The sequence below is a fragment of the Copidosoma floridanum genome, unplaced genomic scaffold, assembly GCF_036245765.1.
Source record: "Copidosoma floridanum isolate Cflo_tuat_1 unplaced genomic scaffold, Cflo_Japanese_pri ptg000009l, whole genome shotgun sequence".
Taxonomy (NCBI): Eukaryota; Metazoa; Arthropoda; class Insecta; order Hymenoptera; family Encyrtidae; genus Copidosoma; species Copidosoma floridanum.
The window spans coordinates 6,802,833-6,829,687 of record NW_028321886.1 but is presented as its reverse complement, the minus strand read 5'-3'; the positions used below and the strand labels follow the sequence as shown (position 1 = coordinate 6,829,687).

At 38.8% G+C, this 26,855-nt stretch overlaps 1 protein-coding gene across 7 annotated transcripts in view; it reads left to right on the top strand.

The window, feature by feature from the left end:
• Positions 1 to 26,855, top strand: part of Efa6 (Exchange factor for Arf 6) — a 42,891-nt gene that overhangs the window by 3,156 nt on the left and 12,880 nt on the right. For 6 of the 7 annotated variants that reach the window (XM_089589880.1, XM_014348368.3, XM_089589881.1 and 3 more), the window contains exon 2: positions 26,083 to 26,149. In XM_089589880.1, coding sequence (XP_089446006.1) covers positions 26,083 to 26,149 — 67 coding nt within the window. Of the gene's footprint in view, positions 1 to 20,299; positions 20,954 to 26,082; positions 26,150 to 26,855 lie in introns of those variants that run through there. The other variant, XM_089589882.1, reaches the window with a different exon arrangement.

Here is a 26,855-nt window from a genome sequence, read left to right as displayed (position 1 = left end):
GAGTGCGAGAAAAAAGAGGCTGCCACCAAAGCATTTCGCGCAAATAAACGAGTCCTCTCTTATACTCTATTCCTCGTGGGCTCCTCTCTCATTCATATGCATGCGAATCGCCTTCACGGCATTTTATCTCCCTTTTTCATCTCAACTCGTCTCCTCTTCCTCTCCTTCTTCTTCTTCTTCTTCTTCATTCGGCTATTTCACTTTTACGAATCGAGACTCCATTATCGCTCGCTGTAACTCATTGGGCCTCGCGTATATACATCACTTGAAACTCCTCCCCGAAAATAACCGGACCAATGAGCTGGTTAACTTGAATTATTTTTTAAATACAAGTACATCGTAGAAGCGCGTGCGTGACATTGTTATTTTTACAGCTCTAACGAACCCTCGAATAAACCATCATTACATTCAACTTTGTGTGTTCTCAACACACTCGTGTAGGAGCGATCGTTAAACGGAGTCTAGGTGTGAGTAGTGCCTCGTACGCACACACTCGCTGGAGGGAAAAAAATAAAATAAAATAATGAGCGCCGGTGGTTTCGCCGAGGTGGCGATTATCGGATCAAAGAGTACGTACTTGTTAACTTGCGGCGATTTACTCGTCTGCAGAAAATAATGTATACACACACACACACACGTGTATTTACGTGTTGTTCAATGTTGAATCGAATAGATAATTATTAACGTGCAACAGATAATATGACTGATTTTCCGGATTTTAAATCGTTCGATTCGTGTGGTAATACTATGCGTACATATATATATATATATATCTTGTAAAACAAAAGAAAAGGTCCCTTTGGGTGAATAGTCGTGCATACACAACGGCAAAGAAAAAGTAATCTTGGTCCTTCGGAATACTCGTGCCTCGTCTCAATCCGCTGTTACAATAAATTTTCCTTATCGGAGTCTCTTCGCGCGGCACCTTGTTTTTTTTTTTTTTTTTCCTTGTTCATCCCTTTCGACTCCCACCCTCGCAAATCCGGCCCATTGAGTATGAGCTTTTCCCTGTCGCCCACATCCACACCACCACCAGATCTGTTATCCATTCTCTTTACTCTCGCCCCCCATTGATCTTCCGCCGTAAACCAGAATTCATATTTTCCAATTCCTTCGTCCCTTGTTTTTGTACCGTTCCTATAGTGCACGCCGATGTGTACGAGAGAAGCTTAGACGGCGAGGGGTGTATAAAAAAAAAAAAAAAAAAAAATCGACACGCCAGGAATTAAATTACCATTTGTTAAGCTCGCAGAAATGTCCCCGTTTTTCCTTGGAGCGCGCGTACATAATATAGGGGGTGGCGTTGTGCACATTTATATCTTTTGCCCATTGTGTTTTCTCGATTTTGCTTCGATCGACGCTTTCGAGCTTGCATATCGTCGTCACGCTTTCATACTAATGTACCCAACTACGTAATGTATGTACCTGTATTTTTTTTTTTTTTTTTTTCCCCTTCCTCGTACAGAACACACAAAATGTGGTTGCTCTATATGAATCGTAAATAACATGCCGGTGCACGTAATAATCATGTTACAATCCCCGATATTTTGTAGAAAATACACGGGGGTGTGCAGTTACTCAGAAACGGAAGATGAAAAAGATGAAAAAAACCGCAGTGCTCCCCCGTGTAGCATAAAATTACAGGCAGCCAAAGTAAGTAACTTCATCCCATGTGCTTTCGAGTGCAGACGATCGAGAGAGTTAAGCGTATAGTATATAGGTAAAGTACATGGACTATATTATTAACGAAAGTGTTTGGAGACTCTCTTTCTTCTCTCTCGTACCTAATAGATGCACGCTGCAATGGGGCCCTGTAAATATAAATATACACGCCACTCGGTCAAACGGAGCCGGCTCGGATGTGCACTATTAAACTCGTGCACACACACGTGCTCGGCGCTCTATATACACATGTAACAAAGTGTAGATGGGTATAGCTGTATATTTATCATCTCGGGACGAGGAAGTGTCGCCTCTCTCGAGAAAAAGAGCGACAAAATTCAGCCGAGCGCGAAATCGGCCTAGACCACTCGAGCCGTCGACGACTCGGGAAAAATTTTCTGGTGCAGTCAAAGCTCCGTATAATATTATCACTTACCTATAGATCGCAGTGTCTATGCATATACATACATATATATTATATTATGGGCACCCGTAACTTTTTCATAAATAAACTCTCGAGATTAACTGCGACGTTTTTAAAAGTGTTAGAACCGTGTAACGTATAGCTTTTTGTACATTAATTGAATAATTTTTTTTTTTTTCTTTACAAGAGAGAAAAGCATTTATATTGGGGAGTGTGTGTTGTTCCTGTTTATCATCAGCCCATCCCTTGACGGGGGAAAAAAGTAAAATTATAGGCACATTGGGTGTGCGATTTTACGCTTTAAAGCTGAAAAGTCATATGTGAAAGCTCGTTATACTGGGCTCGTGGTATTGACACCATTTTGATATATTATACGCCCACAAACGATTGTTCGTTCATGAATGCGCACGTTTTGCCGTTTTGCGTGAATATACCTCTTACATCTCAGTGTCACTTGCACGTATATGTGTATATACCTTCCCACTGCATCGAGTGCTGCCGCCACCACTTAATACTTTCGCAAACAATATAAGTACATACTTATCCCTCGCAGCTTTTGTTACTTTTTACACACACTTATTCATTCACCACTTTATCGATTGGCATTAATTAGTATTGTAGAGTTTGGTATTTTTAATTACTAATTACAACTCTGTCCTATACTTGATTTGTTTTTAACGTTTAATTTTTGCTATAGAAGAGAAAAAAATGGGAGCAAATATTTTAATCATCCCCCCCTTCCTCCGTTATCCGTCTCTATTTATAAAAAAAAAAAAAAGAAAACAAAGTGCAGCTTGTGCGCGAGTAATTAAACCTTGAGTGCGTAAATTGAATTTCCGCGTCAGCATCGGGACGGTCCAAAATGATGTTGCCGTGTAAGGTACTCTCCACAAAACTCCGCAGCAGGGAGGGATTTTTTAAATTTTTACAGTAAGTTGGATCTGCTGAAATGGCTTTTCCCCTCCGGAAAAATGTACACCCACACGGAAATATTGTGAAAATTCACATCAGTCGGGACAACATTACGATGATGCAGGGCGAATTCAATAAAAAGCTGCTGATTGAAAATAAAATTGATTTTCACATAATATGTATATAATGTTATACAAGCCCGTGATGCAAAGGGAATAAATTTCCATTCGATATCTGGCTTGAAAAATAAAATCAAAAAGAGCGCCCGGTGTTGTTGTTGTTGTTGCTGTCAAGTTGCGTCCTCCCTCGTCGGTTCGATAAATCGCGCAAATAAATTATCCTCGCTAATTTGCCGATAAGCATCCGTATACTAAAAGCTGCTCCCGTACGATACATTATAATTACAAATATACGTGTATGTGCTCAAAAGTGGGTATACAACAATAAAAATGTATGCATCAGCAGCAGTAATCGCGTCCTTGCAAAAACGAAAGAGATATTCGACCTTGCCGGTGCACTTTCTGTACAACGCGGGTAAGCATACACACATAGACACACCGTATACCCATAAAATGAGGTATGTGTTCTTATGATACATTCTCCGCCGAGAGAGAAGGAGAGGAAAAGGTATTATGGGTCATGCACGTGCGCGCCCCCTTTTTTCCCGAGACGCGCGTTTTGCTTATTGGGCAATCATATACTTACTATTCCATGTAATGTAGTATACATATAATATACATAGGGTGTCCGATGTGGTGTATGGTGAACATTATGGAGAGACCGCGCGGCGACGAGTGCCTTTTCACTCAAGGTTGCCGTGCTTCGGAAGCAGCCCGAGTTGCCCCGTGTGACACGGTGTCGCTATGGATGCAAACGCTTTTGGTCATCCAAACGATTCACCTCGAGGGAGGCAGGCGGACGTGTGTGCGAGTAAACAAAAATTAAACGAAAATATCTTGTTTTAATAAAACGCCTTGGTCTGCTCGCGCCTGGAGGCGCATTCAATTAAAAATACAAGCGCGGATTAACAAATTTAAAAAAGCCAGCATTTTTTTATTCCATCCTCTGTCCTCCTCTTGTAACCTAATGAAGCTCTAAGTTGCCAACGATGAGAATCGTGGCTGTAAACGACGATATAGCTTTCATTGAACGTGTCATCTTGTCGAGTCGTCAATTTGAGAAAACGTGTACTCGCATACGTAGTATTCACAGGCTGTACAGTATTTACATCTCGCCCCTGACTGCACTTGACCCTCGACGTAATATTTTCTTCGCTTGTTGTACCGCCTATATACTATACCTATATTTTACCACTCGTGAATTACCTATTTACTTGATAATGTTAATTTCGATTTCAGAAAGTTCATCATCTTTTTTTAGCATTGTTTTTTTTTTTTTTTTTTTTTTTTTTTTTTTTTTTTTTTTTTTTTTTTTTTTTTTTTTTTTTTTTTTTTTTTTTTTACATAAAAGCACATTATAAATTTTTCGCTCCCTGGAAAAAAAAGTATCGATTCATAGACAAATGCACACGTACATAGGTGAAAAAAAAAAAAGTAAGCAGCTCTCGGTACACCTACGTACTTTGTATATAAATGTAAAATGTACGTGCGGTTTATTGTCTTTGGAAAATAAAACATCAAAATCAAGGCCGTGATGTCGTGATTTCAAGGGTTGAGAGGGAGAGGTCGCCAGCAACTTGCAGTGAGTGCGTACTGTTTCTAAATAAATAAATAAATAAAAAGAAGGAAAAAAAAAGTCTCTTCGAACCTCACTGTGATCTCATGCAGATCACGTCTGGAGGGCTCTCTCTCCTGCGAGAGAGGAAACGCCTACTCCTCCTCGCCCGTGCATGTGTGCCTTGCTTTGGTGTTGGGCCGCTCGACCGAATTAAAATACTGCCGCAAATATACTTTTATATATATTCTCTCTGACGGCCGACTTGTTTCGGGTACAGCCGTGAACTAAAAATCCGATCGCGCCCTTCTCCTCCAACTACACACCAACTTGTTTTACTTTTCTTTATCCTCTGAAGCTTCTCGTTAAGGTGCTTGAGCGAAAGTGAAAGATGGAAAGTACAAGTGCAAGCAACTCCTTGGGGTTATCGCTCACTGTTTCAGTCTGTACACATACATTTTCCTTACCCACCCCCCCCCCCTGCACGTGCTATCATCTCTGCCTCTCTTGCCTTTCTCCCCCGAGCCGCTCCGCATCTCGCGACTCTTCACTTTGACCGTGTCAATGTCGAAGAATTACCGAAGTGGGTGAAAAAACCTTCCGGCCGAATATACGCGGGAAAATAATATGTCGGACGAACAAAATATATTTGATCCCTGTCGATACGAAACGAGCAACTCGTATACAATGTTAATGTATCGGGCAAGCAGCGCTATACTGGCTTATCATTTCTTATCACTTATGACTGTGAACGTGAAATTTAAACGACATTCTTAATATCCGAATTGATAAGCCGATACTTGAGCATCGAGGCATTGGTTCTTAAAATTCATTCATGCAATCGGTATGCATATTTAATTTTCGTCTATGAGCATTTGAGCCACAAAAATTGTTCAAATCGTGTATGTTGATAGCATTGTTTTTACAAGTATCTCTTTTGGTTTTTTTTTTTTTTTTTTTTTTTTTTTTTTCTAACTCACGAAAACAATGTTATGCCCGATTGAGACGCATCTATAAAAAATCGTGTGAATAAATAGATAAAAATCACGAAAAAACACACGCCATGTAGGTAAATTGGTGGTTGCACAAGGGGAGGCTGCACTGTGTATGTGTAAAAAGTAGTAAGTGCATGTATAGTAGAGAGAGGTGCCGTAACATCGGTCTGTCTGTTGAATTTTTTAGACATTTTTTTTTATGCTCAGCCTGCGGGCTCAGAGTGACACAAACGGTAACAGGTCGCTCGAGAAGTGCCACTGTGGCCTTTCACAAAGTAACCATAAATTTGAATTTTTCAAGGCTTCACTTTGAATCTGCCGGGCTATACTACTTTTGGTCAATAACCATCCCGAGAACTCGCCCGATACTTTCCTTCCGAACAGATTTTTTTTCTCCTTTTATTTGTGTGTCGTCTACGACCATAAAAGTAATAACAGTAACAATACGAAGAAAAACAATGATAAAATACACTTTGTTGTAGACGACCATAATTTACGTAGTATTGTAAATTTTATTATCCATTAAAAAAAAAAAAAAAAAAAAAAAAAAAAAAAAGAAGCAACATATGCTTAACCCTAGCGCACGATGTTTACTGAGCGATCGACGCACTTCAGTTATCGGTTGTATCTCTCTCCGACGAGTGATGATCAACAATCCATGCAAAACGCGAAATCGTCCTTGTATTGGCAGTCACACTGTGTGCGTATGATGTATAGTATAGGCTACGTCATTTTTTCATTCGAATACGCGCGAATCCAGCAGATTTATGATTCATGCGCACACGTCACAAACACCTCGGCTCTCCAAACTTGCCGCGTATATAGATGAAAAAGTTTCTTTGGCAGTAACTATGAATTGCCTTATATACGTATACCTGCACACCCTCTCCTATCGCGCTTCTCTCGCTACATCACGTCGTACCGCGTGACCTCGTTTCCATCTCTCTCTCTCTCTCATCCTCTCGCACTTTCCACCCACCTGCCTCAAGTATACGTACACTCTCTGCCTTTAATGTTATTAATGGAGCCATCGCTCTTCTAAAAAAAAAAACACGTCGCTCTTACACCCCACAAACGAATGTAAAGCCTACACGCATGTGTATAGAAAGAAATCGTCTTATCTATCTCGATCATTAAAATACCGATGCGTGATAAGATAGTCCACACCAATTAATGTTCTTTCATTGTAACTGGGGATCGAAGAATTTTAGTACATTGGTATACCAAAAATTTGTGGTTGCTAAATGTTTCATATTCCACCGCCAAGAGCAGGGCTTTGATTGCACGTGACAGTAATGTTTAACCTTTACTTGTGCATCCGATTATTTATAAGTTTTTACACTTCGAGTTTAAAGAACTGATGGTCCCTACGTAGCGCGAATTTAGCCGTCCTTTGTCACTATATTTTTCTCCAAAAACTCGACATTTGTTTCTTTATTTTACGGTTGGAAATGCAATGCGAGAGATCGAAAACCCACTCGGCGTATCGATACGTACTTGTACATACGTATGATTGCCGGCAAGGCTATCCCATTTTTCGCGCGAGAGCAGACTTTCAATGTCGAGCGATCTCCCTCAAATTCTCCTGCCTCCTTCGTAGCTTTCATACAAACTCTTTTTCTTCCACCAAAGGTTGCGAGTTCAATTGGTCCCTTTGCTCTCGTGTGTAAATTAAATCAATAAACTGTTGGATTGATATTAAACCACTTTTTTTTTTTCATCGCCCATGTATGTGATCTGGGTATATCGTTGACTTTTCATTTGCCACGGATGCTAATAAACGTTCGGTAACTAATTTTTCTTCTTTTTCATTCTTTGTATTCATATTCAAACGAAATATATACACGTGTATTAAAATTACCCAATAACCCCTTATACTTGAAAGTTTTTTTTTTTTTTTTTTTGTCGAATAGTTCAATGACTCCTTCGATCACTTAGTATTCAATAAAACGATCAGAACAAAATATTCAAATCAAAAAAGTTTGATCCAGCATAAGTAAGTAGGTTATACTTGAATTATAATTATTACCATGCGCAAATGTGTTGGGCTCATGAAAAGCTCACGAAAAAGTCACTAAAGTATGAAACCCCTCCTTGCTATTCTCGTTAGATTTCCATGGTAAAAGAGTAACTCTTCATACCCAGTGTAATTTCACGACGAAATAGAAAAAAAAAAGAAAAAAAAAATACCAATCTTGCGATCGAAAGTAAATCAAAGAGGAAACAAAAGAAAAAGAGAGAAAAGATTAAAGTTTAACTCCTTGGATTGATACTAGCCCGACAACTCCCTCTCGGAGAGCAATCTCGGATGGAAAATGAAAATCCCCCCGTCGGGTCGTCGACTCGTTGATAGTCGTCAATCGCATTATACAATGCGTCGGTGTCGTATGTACTTACTTTATATGTGTATTCCAAGACGAGGGGGGGGGGTCCTTATCTTGGCCCCTTCGCTCGGCCAGACGCCAAAGTGCGTTTTGTGTGCGCAAAGACACGGAGCTGCCGCTGGTATCGGCTTAGTGAATAAATATAGCATCACCACGCAGGGGAATCGTAAACGTGTTTACGCGCCAGCAGCCGCTGCGTCGCTGCCATGGAAAGGAGTCAAGAGGCAGAAACTAAAAGAGGGAAGTGAAGCAAAAGGACGGGAAGAGGGTACAAGGATGTAAGAGGTTCCTCGTCTATTTCGGTAGTTTTTTTTTTTTTTTTTTTTTGCCAGGACTGGAGGTACCTTTTTTTTTGTTCGGATGCACGCTCGACTCCCATTGTTATTTTTCTCTTTCTCTCGTGTCCTTTACTTCCCTCCGAGCAAGGAACACTTTTTTCCCCGCTTCTTGTTAGACCTTCCCTCCCTTAGTTTAGTTAGACCTGCGCTTCCCTGATTCTTACTAACGCGGTGAAACTAACTTTTTTTTTTACAAGCTTTTATTACAAACACTTCCCAACAATCACAGGAAAATCACAAAATCACCTCAAGCCCTACGTTTGACTTATCGGTATATTAATCGTTGTTTTCAGTCATTTAAAAACATCCTTGCGGTTTTTGACTCATCTACGTAGAATTTGTGAAAAACAGAGATTATTATCTAAGACACTGGTATATAAGCTTGTTCAAGATAAAACAACAACGAGTTTTTGTGCTTCTTTGTCGTACGACGAATTTGTGAGCCCAGCAGATAAACCTTGTCAAAGAATCTTACTCCACTATCATCTGGTATAATCAACGCGTCTTTTTTTGCTCGGTCTATCTTCTGTATACTGTATTAATCATACGTGTGTCGTTCGCAATAATATTTGTTAAAGTTTACACACTTACAGCTATTTATTTGGCTTGCCGAATAGCTCGAAAAACATGGAAGGTAAACCTTGAGGAAACAACAAGCCAGACCTTGTTATTTCATTGGGGCGGGGTTCGCGTTATCGATTGCGCTGGGTTTCTTTTTCTCTCTGCCTGGCTTATATAGCCGTGGACCATTCAGGTACTCGAGAGCGCGAAGAAGTAAGCAAGAAAGCTTCATACGTACACCTCCACCTACATGTATACTCTGGGAAAAAAAGCTCTCTCAGCGAGCGCACTTTTCTCGATCGTTTGCACAGCCATGTGTATACACCCGTTCACGGAAATGTACACCCTTTGCGCGCGAGTTGAAGAAGAAATCAAGAGACGCGAGAAAATTAAAGCAGCTAGCCAGTGAGAAGGTCTATGAGATATGTTTAGGGCCGACAAGAACTGAATGAAAAAAAAGAGAGAAACTTTACCCGTAAGAATAAGATGTGATGTAATCATTAAAACTTTATAACTACTCTGTTGTTGCTGTGTTCTCTTTTTTATTTTTCAGACACACACAACAACGCAAATCGGAGCTGCTTTTTAACGAAAGCCAGTCGCATCACCTTTACAAAAGTTACTAGGGAGACAAAAAAAAAAAAAAATGTTCATTGTGACTGTAATAATCATTTAATTAATTCGAGCTTACAGTCAAACAACACAAACGGAGACATTTATCAGGGAGTTCTTCATATGTTTCTTAATCCGACTGCATAGCGCGAGAGCCGACTAAAACTTGTGACGAGCCAGACAGGGCTTTCAGAAAGTCTCAGAGACGCTACTTGCACCACTGCACATACACGCAGCTCTCTACGCGCGTTTACATTCCGAAGCAAACGAAAATGTCGTACGCGGGCTTGCGCCTTTGTGTATGCGTACGTTCATGCTGATCAGATGTATATTATACGCGAACTTTTATGGAAAACTAAAATACCAAACTTCTTCCAGTCTTTGTTATTCATAACTTTGTTTGCGCTTGAGCTTTCAAGATAACAGATTTTTCCCCTCTCTCGTAATGAACTACTGGAACACAATAAAATCTTATTCCCAATTTTTTTTTTTTTTTATCTTTTATTCTGCAGCTTATTATGTCTGGGGCGGTCGTATAAATATGGGATTAAAACCACCCGGTGTTGGACTTTGGGGGACGGAATATTTTCCAAAGCTTCCCGTGAAGTTTTGAGTCAAAGTACAGACGAAAATTGAATAAGATAAAAGCTCCTCGTTCACTCATCTGCTCTTTTCATCGCTAATCTTTCGGAGCTCCGTTTTTAATGTAGGTCTACGATTTCGATCTACCACCAAGGGGAGTCTTGTAAAATCAAACTATTAAACAAAGAAAACTATCGGTCACTCGTGAGTATATAGAACATGTTCATGTATCTATATACTCCTACCATTTTTTTCGAACTGATCTGTTCTAAATTAAAGATGTAAACTTTACATTTAATGTGATACATATTGCATACTTAAAAACTATTTGGATAAGATCTTGGTTTTGTCGAATCGTCACATATATAGCGCATCGTTAAAAATGTATCATTATCTGAAAACTGGCACTTTATTCAATGAAATGACCCTCCCCCATGTGAATATCATACGAAGAAGCAGAGCAGCTGATATATCTCGGAGCAAAAATCCATCCTTGGAATCGCTTGGAATGTCGTACAGTTGTACAAACATGGATTATGCTTATAGCCAAGCTTATATATCTGAGTAGTCTGTCCAGACTCCAGACGTGCAATCACACGCCCAGGATGGGGTTTGTCGCCCCCTTTTATCAAGGGCTATTTGTCGGGGCGCATGTAACGTGCGTGTGGGCAGTGGCGAAGCAATGTGCTGCAAAAGCGAGGGGGGGAAAAAAAAAGAGGAGAGATGGAGAGAAAGAAGGAGGTCTCAAGGGCTATTTCCGTCTACAGCTGTGTCACTACCGCTACACCATTGTACAACTGCTCCGTGTGTGGTGATGTTTATGTGTTCGCGAGGCTACTCGAGTCACGTCTCGAAAACACAGAGATGAGAGAGAGAGAGAGGACGACAACCTTAACACCCACTGGAGCACAAGCGAATCGGTTTACGTGCACAGCACACATATGCGAAGTATAGGGATACGTTGACTGTTATAGGTTGAGCCTCTCACCCGAACAGAAATGAAAGTCGGTTGCCTCTCCAGTTCATGAGGCCCTACTTAGGCAGCCTACTGAGGGCACAAGTAGGCGCGTCAGGGGGCGTGCGTGAGGTACTCATTAGGCAGCTCAAAGTACTGAATTAGAAATAATAATTGTTGCTTCAAAAAATTTCATTAAAAAATATTTAAAAACCGTAAAGATTATGAAATTTAACATTTGATAGCTTGTACACTGTCATTTAGATGTGCACCGTCAAATCAAGTTCATCTATCATTTAATTGAATCAATGTTTTTGTGTGAAAAAATAGTAAACTGCAGTGTGACCATGTAATTTATATTAATTCCTTAGTGATTATTTAAAGTTCCTCAGAATTAACTCACGAATCACATGTTCATATTATAAACTTGATATCAATTGTGAATAAGAGATATTTTTAAGGTGACATTTATATCTTCATTTATGTAAAATTTCTATTTATCTTAGGGTTGTATTTTTGTAACTACACGTGATCAGCAATGCCGTGATAAAAAATTTTCATGAAGAAATTAAATATGATTCGAAGTACGATTTGAAATGAAGCATGACTTTTGTTCAATTATAATAAAATGTGTATTCTCATATGTACATATCTATATTTATCGATTGAAAGTTGGTTATGTTACGTCAATGGAGGCAGCCTACTGAGGGCCTACCAAACGCCACCTGACGCTGTCAACGTAGGACCTCAGTTGGCAAGAGAGGCAGCCTAAGTAGGCCCTACTGATCGCCTATACTTACAATTTCCGTTCGGGCAAGCGCGTGCTAAATTTACGCTGAGCATATATATATAAAAGTCAACTGGCTGTACCTCGGCTATTTGACGGTCATCTATACCGATATTGTCTTTTATCATCGAATATTTACTACCTTACTTGAGATTCTACTGTGCAAATTATCAATTCAAACAATGCATTTTATGGGGTGAAAAAATGTATGAATGAAAATCATCGGCAATATTCCGTTGTCTGTAGAATTTTCACTGTTCAGAAGACTAACATTACAACTATTTACTTATTTCCGAGCTTATTTCAGTGTAACTGTTAAGGCATTGGATTTTCACATATCTCTGCCTGTTTCTTCTTCATGAAAATATAATTATATTTACTAAGCCAAATTATCATCGTTGAATACCTATTTTTACTTATCTGTCACTGCCTTGCTATTGACCGCAAATAAATGATTTTAACAATCACACAAGACTAGAACATATAGAAAAATATTTAAAGAAGAAGTATATCATTTCATTGTTTTATTTTCACGCAGAATATATATATATATATATATATATATATATATATATTTCTTTGAATATCGGACTTTCCAAGGTAATTGAAGCTCGCGGACAAACTTTTCATTTTAATTTCGTGCAACGCGATATTATACGATCAGCTTGTATACATATGCATAGGTGGTCCCCCTTGTATGTGCGATATTACCCGTGAAATTGATTTTGCCAGCACTGGCAGCGCGTCTATGTATACCCCACTTACAAAAGCTTTTCATAAAGCACAGTAAGTCAGAGAGAGAGAGGGAGAGACCTTAAGCCCTCGCTGATTGCTATACGTGTGTTAATATATATATGTGTGTACCCAACACCTGCAGATCGAAGCTTCCTCCCTCCAACGCGTGCAGGACATCATCCCCAACAAACACCCGCGCATAACGCGTTCGCATCCCTGAATATTCATAAACGTTCGCCCAAGCTTGTACTTATTCAATTGTTTCCCGAGCAAACGCCAACTCCTACATACATATATATGTATTCGGACAGCTAAAATCGTTTATTACAATGTACGTGTGTGCATAAAGGCTCTTTTAGGCGGCTGGGACATAGTACACCTGATGTATAAAATCGCGTGGGAGCCCCCTAGATCCCAGTGCGAGCAGTAAGCCCTTGGAAAATGTTTATGCGTGCCTTCGTGTCGAGTTCCGATATTATACTGGATGTAGTATCGTTATTGTACACCCCTCTCTTGTTTTATAAGCTGAAAAGCGTAGAAAAAGGCTTTTGAAAAATATTCATCCTTAAAATCGCGATACAGCTATTTACGAGCGAGATCAACATTAATCTGTCACCGTGGTGCGATGTATAAATGCGTATGAATGCTCTTGTTTTTTTTTTTTTTTTCAACTTATACAAAGAATTTAAGAAAGAGAGACATACAATTCCGTGGGTTTTTCAGGGTGTCTTCAGTTTTTAAGTGAAGTCCATGCAGCGATTGGAAGGGAGATGGTATCCGTGGAGTTACAGCTACCGAAAAGTAGAGCGAAAAAATCGATACCCTCTCATCAACAAAAAAGGCGAGGATACTATAGCCCCCCCCCCCAAACTTTATACTGCGTGCATTTTCTAGAACATCCATGCACGAACATGTCGGTGAAGTATAAATGAAGTTGGACTCTCACGGAAGTGGCCAACTTTCATTTGCGCGTTTTTATATGATATATATACCCACATACATGTGTGCATCACTTACCTATGTATATATATGGTTGCTAGACATATGAAACTCTCCTGATTCACCTGTGCTCGCGGTGTTTTTCTCCCTCATACGTCCGGTGTACGCTTAAAAATTTAATAATTGAATTTCAAGATGATTCTGTATTGATGATTGTTTCAGATATTCGATTCAAGTGATAATTGTGATATTTTTTTTTTTTGAAGATAGAAATCGATTTAGACATAACTCAAAATTCAAATTACATATAAACAGGTTTATTCTAAACAAAAGCTCGTATAGCATCCCAAAGCGTCAAGATATACTGCTACTATTTACTGGTACTTACACAAATACATTAGACTAGGCCAAGACAAATTTCTTTAAGGATTTTTATTTCACCGGAAAATATAAAAAAAGCCGACTCAGCCTTCCTCTCATTTTCTGCTTGTGGTTATATCGCAATGGCTGAGATCGGATAAAATAAAAATTATTTCGTACATAAAATATAATATTTCGGTTTTCCGTCACCCAATTACCAAAAAAAAAAAAAAAAAGTTCAAAGATGATTCATGTTCGATTAACAAAGTATTCAATGATGATTAAAAAAAAATTGAATCATTCTTATATTTTTGTCAACCTTTTTGTTATTGCTCTTGGGGTATAACAAACAAAAAATCGTCCGACAATAGTGTGCCATCAGCTGATTTGAGCCATAGCTTTAAATATTACACATGACGTAGTGAATGTGCATATTTGTAAGCCGTTCAGTGATCAATCGAATCGCTTGCGGAAATTGTTTGGCAAATGACAAAGGGGGTCGTGTTACCGCGAGGTAACTTACAATTGAGGTTAGCCCGGAAGATCGAAAGGGCACTTGACGCACGTAGATGTTGGAACGGACCCTGTTAAATACGTGCTTATTGCGTCAACAGCATCACCAGAAACGACTTGTAGCATATGGTTTAAGATTTGCATACGTCAAACAACCAAAAAGGAGGTTGAGGAATCAGGAAGGCGAAGATTAGAGAGGTCGGGGCGTTTATTATCTATGAAGAAGGGCGTCGTTCGTTCGCGTAGTGGCTTTGGCGACGGCGACCCTTGACTGAAAGGGCGGGTGGTTATAGTGTACCTCACACGCGCCTACAAGCATTTGCACGTGAAGCGGTTGTTGGGGTGTACATCGAAGTGCAGTTCCATCAGCAAAAGTGCCGCTGATCCGATTATGATCAAATGTAATAAGTACCCATATGGTGCGTGGTGTCGCTGACTGATTATCAGTCGAGGCGTTCAAGTTCCTCTCTCTTTTCGTCGTTGGCTTTATACATTTTTTCAGGCAAGAAGGAGGCTAATGGTCTTCATTTTCCATGTCTCGCAAATTTGATTAATCCGACCCTGTTACACTGCACGGGAATCATGCGCGCTTTTGTACAATTTAACGATGCGGGTGTTGTATCTCTCTCTAATTTGAGAGAACCTTAAGTACACGCATAAGCAAGAAGTGAGCCACTAACGCGGTTAAAAACTAGTTGTTCTCTCGATCGTTGTTTTTGCTCGTAAGTACTCCTCCTTCGCATCAACAACACGCCAGTGAGTGAGAATATTCCACGCGTGAACGTCGATCGATAACAACATGTCCCGGGAGAGTGTGCGTGTATATATAGGTTTTTGCGTACTTAAGTATACGAAACCTTCCCGTGCACTTATATACATACACCTGTAGCCACACCTTCGACTTTCTTTCCATCTCCCTTTTTCACAATAAGACACGAGTCGTCGCAAGGCTTCTATGCAAGAAAAAGAGAGAGAGAGACTAGCGTAGGTCGTACTTCCGCCCTTTGTCGAGTGAAAGGTAATGCACAAGTGCCAGACTTGACTGGAGTCTTAGGCATGTATGGTATGTTTGTATGACACGATGTTCTTAAACTTCTGTCCCATCACATTATTTAGCAAATAATCCTTTTCGTGAACAAAGACACATTAGTATATGTTTATGTATTTTCACGCCGGAAAGACCTAGTAGACCTATAGAAAGCACTTGAATGATTTATCCCTCAAGTTATTATTGTTTTTTCTTCAAGAAGACATGTTTATAGATGTGGCAATACTTTAACTGTATGTGACTCGACCCTAACATTACAAACCCTATAAAAACTATAATCAAAATCATTGTAGTGCGTCGAGTAATTTGAGCTTTTCATTTGTTTTCAGTGCGTTAATCTATACTAGCGAGTCATAACGGATATTTTTTCTATCAGCGAGTAAGTTTATACAGCTGGTCTCTAGTAGGCCAGAAATAGCCACATTGTAAGGCCACAAAACTATAGATATACACCATGATTTATGACTAATTTGTTACAATGATTAGTTGCCAAAAAACAGATTTTGTTGCTGTAGCCGTTTTCGAGAAACAATGGAAACGCTGGCTCAATGTCAAGCTGATGTAGCCACGTACGGTACTTATTTCTAGAACTAACCAGAATTTGTTGCTAATTGGTCGCTTTAAGGGTATAATTTTAAATCCAAGCTCAACTGAGCAGTATACTAGCACTGCCGATGCAAATTATTTTATCAGTATGTGTTGCTATTTAAGCGAGTATCTAAGCATCTCAAATGTCTTACAATCAATGACCCATTGTTTTCTGGTCAATAAGATCATGCATTTTTTTGATTAATTACAATTCGAAAGCGCTAATTGTGTTTTTTGTAACGTCACCCACAGCTGCTCTGTATTTGGTATACAGAAAAAAATGATGTGTATAGAAAGCAGAAATTTTGTACGGAAGAAAATAACAGTAATGATTTTTCATGGATTCTGGCTTTGATACCGTCTAGATGTAGGTATATTATAACAATTTTTTTCCGGCGAGTAATTCTCATCCAAACACGTGACCCTGAGCGTTGACTGACAGATTCGTGGTATTACCTTCAAATTAAATTTTTTTTCCCAGAAAACCAACTGTGTTCTGATATTATATTTACTCGTCAGACATGACTGTTTTGTTTATTACGTTTTTTTAATCTCTTGATCGAAAGAAAACAACTCAATTTGTAATTTGCATCAACAAAAAAAATATACATCATCCAAAGCGCGTAGATTTTTCATCTCGATATTTTCAGAGAGAAATATAATGACGAACGACAACGCAAATCCACATATTCTCGCAAAAACGGTAAAACAAACTCCAGATTAATTAAACGCGTTCTTTGAGCAAACGGAGCAGTATTGATTACACCTACAAAGCAGCGTCGTTGCAGCCCATCACACATGCATGTACATGATTTTCAAGTGTACCGTTGAAAATTTAACGAGCTTTTTTGTACCTTTCCTTCTGCAGTACACGTAAAGAAAATCCATATACATATATACACACGTACCCGAGCAATCGAGACCAAGTGACGTTGAAGCATCGGAAATCCGAGACGTAGTTCACGAACGAAACTACGAGTAGTAGCTGCAGCAGCCAAGAGCTTTAGCTTTCACATCCTTGAAACTCCTGTTCCTCTTCCTTTCTCATTCGTCATGTATGTACACATGGTGTATTTTTTTTTGTCTTTCGTGCATCACAACCGATTGGTATTTATCTTTTTTTCTTGTTCTTTGAGTCCTTGCATAACACATACACGCATCGATTAAATTTTCTGAATCGTAATAACGCATGCAAAGAAGCTTCGTCGCCTGTTAGACCCGCTAGTGCATGATAGTAATCTATATGTATGGATAAAGCTTGGCGATGCACGTGAAAAAAGCATGGATGATATTACGAATAACACGCGTACATGCGTACGACTTTATTGCCGCGCAGCGTAATCGAGTTAGCTTCGCTATGAAACGTCCAATGAGTCACGATTGTTGGAGAAAGGAGATCCAGTTAAACGACAGCAGACCCGAGCTCGGTAATTTACTTTTCAGCCGACCCTCCTCTCGTATCGTATAACACTTTCTCGAGTCGCATATATTATTATTATTATTGCATTCGCCAACAAAAGTTACCGATACCCCTGCTCCTCTCCCCCTTCAATAAATGGGGCACAATCACTTTATTGCAGAGGTAAGACGGGTCGTGCAGGGTGCTGTGCAAATATATATGTTCGATATTGATATCGATGTATAAATATGGCGCAGGCCATCGGTAAAGGAAATCGAGAGAGATACTGTTCGCAGTATAGGTGTATATAGTATGAAAGCACGAGGATGTATATATATATATATATATAAAAACACCATTATGTTTTCTACCCTCTCGCATGTGGCGCGGGGGCAGTGTCTTTTTTTTTTTCATACGTCTGGTGGTTGTGTCTGCCTCAGTTCACGCCCGATTATTGGATATGTCAAGGAGCACCACGCGACGCTCACGTCACGCGATACATTACATGGCTCTCTTTTCTTTTTCTTTTTTTTTTTTTTTCCTCTCTTGCATACAGGTACATAGCATAAAAATAATAATAATAACAATAGAGGTATGCCCATTTTACCCATAACTCTTGCGCTCACTCTCGTGCACTTATTACATTTGCATATGCACACGCGTACATGCAGGTTTCTCTCTTTTTTACATGTATACATACTTTATACCGTTTCCGCTGCTTGCGTTTGACGTGTATATAATATACGAATGACTCGTCTCACTGGCTGCGCTTCTTATTGGCGCGACGGGATTTTCCGCTTTCCATTTTTCTATTTTCCTCTCTCCCATAATGTACTTACAGTCGTGACGTTTGAATAAATTGATGCCCAAAGTTTTTTGCTCCGCATATATTTTTGTACCTGAGATGTATGGTATTAACACTTGGAGGCAGGTGTTTCGCGATACGTAGCGTCAGTACATGTATAATAACTTTGTTGGCAATACAGCTGTTTTACGGTCTTTTTTTTTTTTATTACCTTAAAACTTAAGTGGACTGTAAGTCGATATCATGTTGGCTGCTGTGATTCTCATTGAAGGCTATTAAAGCAGTACTTACTCAGAAATATTGATATCGTTTGGTTAAAAAAAAAAAAAGTACGGATTGCGTTATGTAACAATGTGCGTTTGTGCAGCAGGAAATTGAATAAATACAGGATAATAATTTTAATTTATCGATAAAAATGTACAAGAATTTTATTGTATAGGATGTATCGTTCCAAAAGTACGAAAAAAAAAAAAAAAATTCATTCAACATTAAATTAGGAAAAAAAAAAATTGTTTCCAAACTATTGGCAACAGCACTCAAAGCGAGCTTGATTTTTTCTATTGCCTACTGTAACAACGGTGTATCCACATTAAAATTTTTTTTTCCCCTTTCTTCAAAACTTTCCGTACCGATTTTACAACACTAAATGCAGGGGCCAATGTGCATCTGCAAAGAGGTGAATCACCTTCAAGATTGCTCGTAGCTAAGGTACTACGCCCATGCATGACTCACATACATGCACACTGGTCCATGCTGACCGGAAAAGAAATCAAATGAAATACTTTTCAAGGCGTAAAATAATAAAATAACTTTAAAGAAATAACAGATGCAACAGGTTAACTGGGAACAGCTGCGCTGAGATTTAATATTAGATATTAATATATATAGATTGAGTATGTTAAAAACTATAGGATAACTTAGAGTTAAGACCCATAGACTATGGCTAATACAACCTGTACACGCTACACCATTAGCCAGCAACAATATTACATAAACCTACGAAAGCAATCTTATTGACTTTCAAAGAATTATCCGATTTTTACCATTCATGTTCGCAGGCTCATGGTTTACTGTACAACCCTTTTGTATCGCGTTAACAATTTCATAAACATACTGCAATAGCCAAAATTGTAATCTTGTTAAAAACTGTCACTGTTTCAAATGTAAAGGACAGCGGGAAAGTCATGGCACTTCCCCCTTTTCCTGACACAGAGATGTCGAGAGAGAGTCCGCACTCTTGCCCCCAACATGGGTAACGGAATTCCCGATTCCCCAGGGCACCCTGAGCCGACTTCCTCTCCTACGACAAGCATAGAAAACCATGGTTGACAAAACGCTACTAACATTTCGAAATACATTTACAACTAACAACGAATGGAAACTATTGGTAAACCTAAGTAAGTTAACAATATAATAGTTCACTAATAAAAAAACAATAGTGTTTTAACCACAGAAACCGCTGTTGTTAATTAATCATTCATGATTATTTATTAGTCCGATCAATGCTCACGTGTACAGGTGTAACTAGCGGAAATTCTAGCAATTTTTATAGTTATTAATATCTAAAATTAACTACTACTAAGACTATTATTAATACCACGAGATGCTGAACATCTATTCAATCAAACCTAAATATTAAGCGATTTTCACCGCTCTTTTTGCATTGGGCTCGATTGAATGGGTGAACAATGGTTACTATTCGTTAATAAAGATAATACCACATCTCAACGTTAATATTAAGTTATGATAAAATCTTGTAACTTTTTGGCTGTTATCTTTTCTTTAAAATTTTCCCCCGGAAAGTTTTCCTGCGATTTTCGAGCCAAATCGTGACCGAGGTCCGCTTCTTGCAATAAAAAGGCCCGGAGGCCCAGAGGAAAATCAGTTCGCAGTTCGGAGTTCGACTCGACTCGACTCGGCTCGACGATAGCCCTTCAAAGTAGACTGAGTAGTAAGAGTCCGCCTCTGCTACAACCCAGTCTACTGCGAAGCGAGGTACAGTCACAGTTTAATTTTCACCCTCGAACGGTTGACTAGGTAGCTAGAGTCCGTCTCTAGTAAGTCGAATTCAAATGCAAAGTGACAAGTTCTTTTTTTTTCTCTCGTTTCCAAACGCGGACGTGTTTTTGTTAGAGTTTGAAATTTGGTATCGGTAAATACCACGTTACGAGATTAAATAGACAAATAAGTTCTCACGTAAAGTCTAGGACAATCACATTTACTTCGGATGGTACTGGTGGATCCTAGACCGGTCGCGAACTTAAACCATTTTTGCCCCCTTGCGTAACCTCTAGAGTATAACTACCTTTGCTCGTTACGGTACTGGTAACCTCTAGATCGCGAAATCTAGACGGTACGGCACGTGACACCAGGTATCCTCGATAAATCCGAGGCGCGCCGCGAACAAGTGCATCACATTATTGCTCGACAACCGCGTCGATTTAATCAAAACGGTCGCCCTCACCCCCTTTCAAATACTCAGACAAGAAAAATAACTACCTTTTAGCCCCGCGTCCCACCTACGCGCCCAGTGCGAGTCCCGAGTTATTAAGCGAAAGCTTAGGCTCGAATAGTACGTTGCGCCGACGTAACACTACGATTGAAGCCAATGTTGTGCGCGAGGGGAGAAGCGAGCAGAAATAAAACGGCAAAAAAACTTTTTCCTCCTCAACAGGCTTGGGTGAGTCATATCCATGAGTGAGGGGTGAAAGAGTGGAGCTCGAGGTACAGTCGTTCACTTGTGTTATTGCCCTTGCAGTACTGACTCAATACCATGTCGTATACTTATTTTGCAGAAGACGAATTCGTTTTTTAGGCAGAAGAAGACTCGCGAGTTAGCCAAGCCTACCTATAACTTTGTCGTCTATTATCTGCTATTATATTAAGCATCTTCTTAGCTTTTTCACTCACACGAAGTTTATTTCTTTAGTAACATTCATCTTCTTGACGCCTAATGTATTTAAAGTATATTCGTGTGTTTGCTTTTTTTTTTTTTTTTTTTTTTTTTCTTTCTTACGTACACCCGTAAAAGAAGCATTCAAAAAATTAAGTTCACCCCATCTATTTTTTACTAAACTATGCTGTAAGTCCGTCAAATAGGTAATCAAAAATGATTGGTCACAAGTTGTTGTTTTTTTTTTTTTTTTTTTTTTTTTTTTTTTTTTTTTTCGTAGCGTTAAACAAAGCGTGTAAAAGTTGGAGAATAAAGTATGTTAAATGAATATATGGTGTGAGGTCACGCGAAAGTTTAATGCACTGCATCATCGTTATATTTTTTGCTACACGTGATGAAGGAAAAAATATGTGCACGGTACTTTTTGATGCTCTATCTGACAAATTTACTGGATTTTATAATTTTTTTCTTAAAAAAAATCCTAAGTCACGGAAAAATTAAATTTTTGTTAATCTAGAACTGTATAAAACGTACAACACATATATTATCATTTTGTAGCACATACGCGTGCCTTTATTTTATCCAGAAGCCTCTACAAAAAAAAGTATTTGCTAGCTCCTTTTTTTTTTCCCTCCGTGACGTATTGAAATGTAATGAGGGCCCTAGATCTTGCCAATGCTCTCCTGCAGCTTTTGCTATTGCAAATTAAGAAAACGTCTTCTCTACTTATATTTATGATCAGAAGAAGAGTTAAGGCACTTTGGTTGATAATGAAGACACGCATACCAACACAATTGTATTGACATCGCCTTTTTATCTTAATAAAACGATTGTGGCGCGTTACTTTGTATGCAAGTAACGGTGTAAACAACAAGAGAGCGATAATTGGAGAGAAAACACCGCTAGACCTTCCCCCCTTTTTGCTCATTGTCAAACTGTTCAGCTATGAAATTACACGTTTCGAGCGTGTGTGCGTGTGTGTACAGTCGGAAGTAAGCGCTTACGGTTCGAGAGTACCTATATAAGTAGGTTGGCACAACGTGCATAATATAGCAAGTCGTGTGTGTTACGCAAAAGCTGGTCTGTCCTGGTGTCTGGTTGCTTTTAGCACGAGTCATTTTTTTTTTTTTTTTTTTTTTTTCCTTACCGACCACCTGCGTCATTCTTTGCCAATTCCATGCGTGTTTGCATATTGTAACACTATACAATATACGCATGCACGCAAGCACGCACTTTTATTTGACCTCGCTCTTTTGGCTGTTGTACGGCCGACTGGAGGAGCTGTGCTGCACTTACAATCAGAATCCGGAATGTCATTATATGCGGATGAGAATTTTTACTCGAAATATAATTATATGCACCCACCGCAAGGATCCTACAATGTAACGATAATGTAAACGATTGATTTGCACCGCGCGCAAATAATATGTACAGATGTTATCGGCAATTTTTGTCCCTTTGTTTACGAGACTGATGTATGATGATTAACTCCCCAAGTGACAAGGAGCAAGCCTTAACCTTTCCAGATTTTTTTTTTTTTTTTGTCACCGCGGAAATAATACGTGTATCCACGCGTGGCATATCGCGACAATCGATATTCAACATAGAATCGACGGCCAAGTGCAGCGAGCGCGTGATATACTTACCACTTTTATCACCGACTGCTTTTTATTACTCGGATGCATGCACGCACGCTACATGGAGTCATATACATTATATGATATATATTATATGTATGGAGAATTGGAAAGATGGATAAAGAAAGAGCATAATATCACATGCCCTGCTGTCTGGCACGTGTATACTCGTACATTTCATATACATATATATATATTTATATATGTGTGCAAACAGTTATACAGGGTACTCGTCTACACGCAATAGTCCCCCTAATACATTGTCTGTTCATTCATACAATTGTGTCGCATCGTGTGCTACAAGTGCCATTTACACGTTATTCATAAGAGCGCGGCGCATGGTATTGCCATGTTAACATAATTAAATGTTGGGCGTTGCTATTGTTGGTGTCGACCTAACCAGTTGAGCGTAGCCTTATACTTGATTACTCATGAATTTTTAAGTTTTGCATACAGTAAAACACCACTATTTTTGTTTTGTTTCCAATTACATCGTGCAGTGCTCTGTTAAATTGGCAAATATTATATTCACCACCGGATTATTACACTCCAGATGCAAGGTAATGTATACCAATTATCGTCTCACGAGACATACGGATATATTTTGTCAATTGTACAAACGTTGCTGGCGAAAAAACACTTGTAATCTCAACTGTTGATGTGCGTATATAACGTAAATAGCATAGCACGAATAAGTGATCTCTCAGCAGTCGTCGTTCAAGAAGCCCCGCGTGGCGTGAAAAGTATCTTCCATACCGCAGCATCTCAGCGGTGGAGCAGCAGCTGTGCTGTCATCACTAGCGTGTCCGAGACTAGATCGGCTAGACGACGCGAGAGACGAGTACCGCCGAGAAAAAGAAGAAGAGGCAAAATTAAAATAGACGTATATAGCGTAGGGTATAGGCGCCGGCTCTAAAAATACACGTATACTGTATATGTTGTTGCTACGTATATATACGTGTACGTTTCAAGGGAGTGGAAAGAGTTTCGAGGAGAATCCAATATATCGCATCCGTTGGATGTGTGTAACGCATTATCAATGGTAGTGTAGCTGGTTCATCATCTCGGCACAACAAAGTCAATGTCGCGTTTGTTTAAAAATAACGAAAATTGGCAGAGGCAGTGGTCGACCCGACCAAGAGATAGAGAGAAAGAGCGCTGGTGCGCCACAAGAGATGAAATATCCCTCAGTCTGAGCAAGGTACTCGCGAGGGTTCGAGGGTGGAATTATCAAAGTTGTCGTTGCTTAAGGAGATGGGGGTGTTCGGGCGGTGGTTCGATTGCTGCTGCGGATGCCTATGCCCCGTCGGTCGGGAGTGCGTCGAGAGACACCGGCGCGCTTACGGCAACGACGAGGGCGCTTTCGATTACGTCGAGTACGTGCCCTTGGCGAACGAGGTAACGTTAAGAAAAGGACTATATGCAGCGGCTTTCGTCGCTCTGTGTGTGTATATATACATAACTGCACGGAGGAGCCGCGTCGAGAGAAAGATCGCGTCGGCAAGCGCTTTTTTTTCTCCGAAGGCATTGCTTGAATTCTACTCCACTTTTTTATGAGATACTTGTTTCTGCTCTATTTGCAGAGCTGCTGTTTTCTTTGATTTTTTCTCCGTTTACGGCACGTGCAAAGAAAGTCGATCGAGTGAATTGTTGTTATCCGTCTTTCCCCCGTTAATCTTTCCTGTTTTTATAAACATGTACAGATTTTGTCCATAGCGATGTACAACAAGTAACAAAAAAATACACAGTTGGTATTTTTTATCAATCATTGAGGGACAAAAGTGGAAATGTCGCACAATTGGCGTCTCACGAAACTATTTTATAGTGTTTGTGCACTCTGTGCGTATACAATCGATGCTACGTGTGTGTGAGTATTGAAATACGAGTCGTGTATTGGTATACATATACAAGTACAATTAAATTGATGCAAAAGCTGAGTGTATACTAGGCCACGTAACTTTTGAATGCATTACTCGTACAGAGAAAAACGGATAGAAACATTTTGACAAAAGCAAAAAAACTTGCGCAGCTGTAGTGTTATACAATTTTATTGTTAAAACAAAAAAAAACACGTTTTTGCATCCACTCACGAAAGTTCAGACATTACATATACATGATAATATAAGTTACTTAACTAATACTGTTGAGTTAGATATTGAAAAATTAATACCCACATACAATAAGCAATTACAGGTTGTCAAAAAAACCCTTTGTCTATTACATTAGGAGTGTCGGACCCACACCGTATACACATTTCCAATCATTACTTTGACGCAGTTTAAATAAATAAAAGTATCACTACGGGTCAAATTTTTAGGTCTACCGATCTAGTATAGGTAATATTATAATAGGATAATAATTCACATGGTTAATCAAAAAAGCAAAATTGTAACTTTTGAATTGTACCGTATACCGTACTAACCCCTTCAATCAGGCGCACACGTGTTGTCGCTCACCTCTATTTTGATCGTACGTATATCGCACTTGTTCTCATTATACGCGTATATATATACGCACACGCACTTGTCCGACTATTATGTATAATGCCACTGTAGCGCGCTCACGTAACCGACACTGTATACATTACATATGCAATACATTCACATGCAGGAATGCAGCTTTGGCAGCCATCTGGAGCTTTACATATATATGTGACTACCTTATCTTTTGAAAAACGCACGCGCGTGCATTAGGTATGAAAGAAAAAAAAAAAAGAGGTAGTCGTAGGAAGTGTAGCGAGATAAAAAAACGCTCGAGCGCCAGTCTAAGCAGTATACTATGTCATAAAAAGCTCGCGGTATTTTCATTTTATACACATAACATACAATATTATGCGACCGATAGTGTATAGCTGAATTTATTTTTATTTTCTTTTTTTTTTTTTTTTTTTTTTTTACAGAATAAAAAACATTAGATCACGATACAGAAGAAAATTTACCAGTTGATAAATGTGTTTGAATAACATTAATATTTTAAATGGCGAAAGGTACCCAAATATTTACATGATGATTGTATAAATTAGTATAGTTGAATATTATATCTGCTCTCTGCTTTTACGCACGACCATATCAAACAAGTTAACTATGGAGGGTGTCTTTTGATTAAATTTTACGAAACTCCATTATTTATTTAAGACTCTTATATTTTCTTTCGCTTTTATCACATACGTAATATTAATAATTATAATCATTATAACTATCTTAATTACAAATGACACAAGACACGTGTTTTAGGTGTAATTTGATTTATTTTAATCTTTGAAAATAATTTGATTCACAGGTCGAGGCTGGCGACGTTTTACTGAGGGTGAACGAAGTCGACGTCAATCGGTTCAGTACTAAAGAAGGTAATCAACTTAATATTCTATTGTAAAAAAAAAAAATACTATAATACCTTGATGTAAAAACTTAACACAAACAAGCGAGTAATATTTTTAATTTTTGGTGGCTGAGCTCCTTATATTTCGTTGGTGCAGTTAATAATTACTTGACAAAATATGCAAGAAAAAAAAAATAAAGGCTCACAATTTGAGTTGTTACGTTTCTCGAGTAAGCGAAAGAGGGATGAAAAAAAAAAAAACAAAGATAAAAGCGACAGTGGCGCTATGTCTGCACGAAAGGGTGGATACTTATCTTCCAAAAGCGCGTGGAGCGTAAATTTAGCAGATTCTCCTGACTTTGAGTTATATCTTAAATGAAGAACGTCTTTGTTGCAATTTTTTCATCTGACCTAAAACGTTTTTAATGCGCTTCATTCGAAGGTCTCGTTTTTTTTTTTTTTAATTATAAATTCAAACTTAATTAGTTAAGAGATGCACTCGCTCGGTTAAAATTTTTCAAAGTAATTTGTAATAATTTCAATCGCCATTGAGTTTTTAATCACTTCAACTTTATTTAATTCTATGAAAAAAGGAATGAATACGTGATTAACCCAAACTTATTGTTTCTGTAACGAAGGACGCACGTGAGTTTGGGAACTTAACGTAAATATATACATACAGTTTTACATGTATTTGCATGATAATACTAGTATATCTTGAATGATGATGAAGT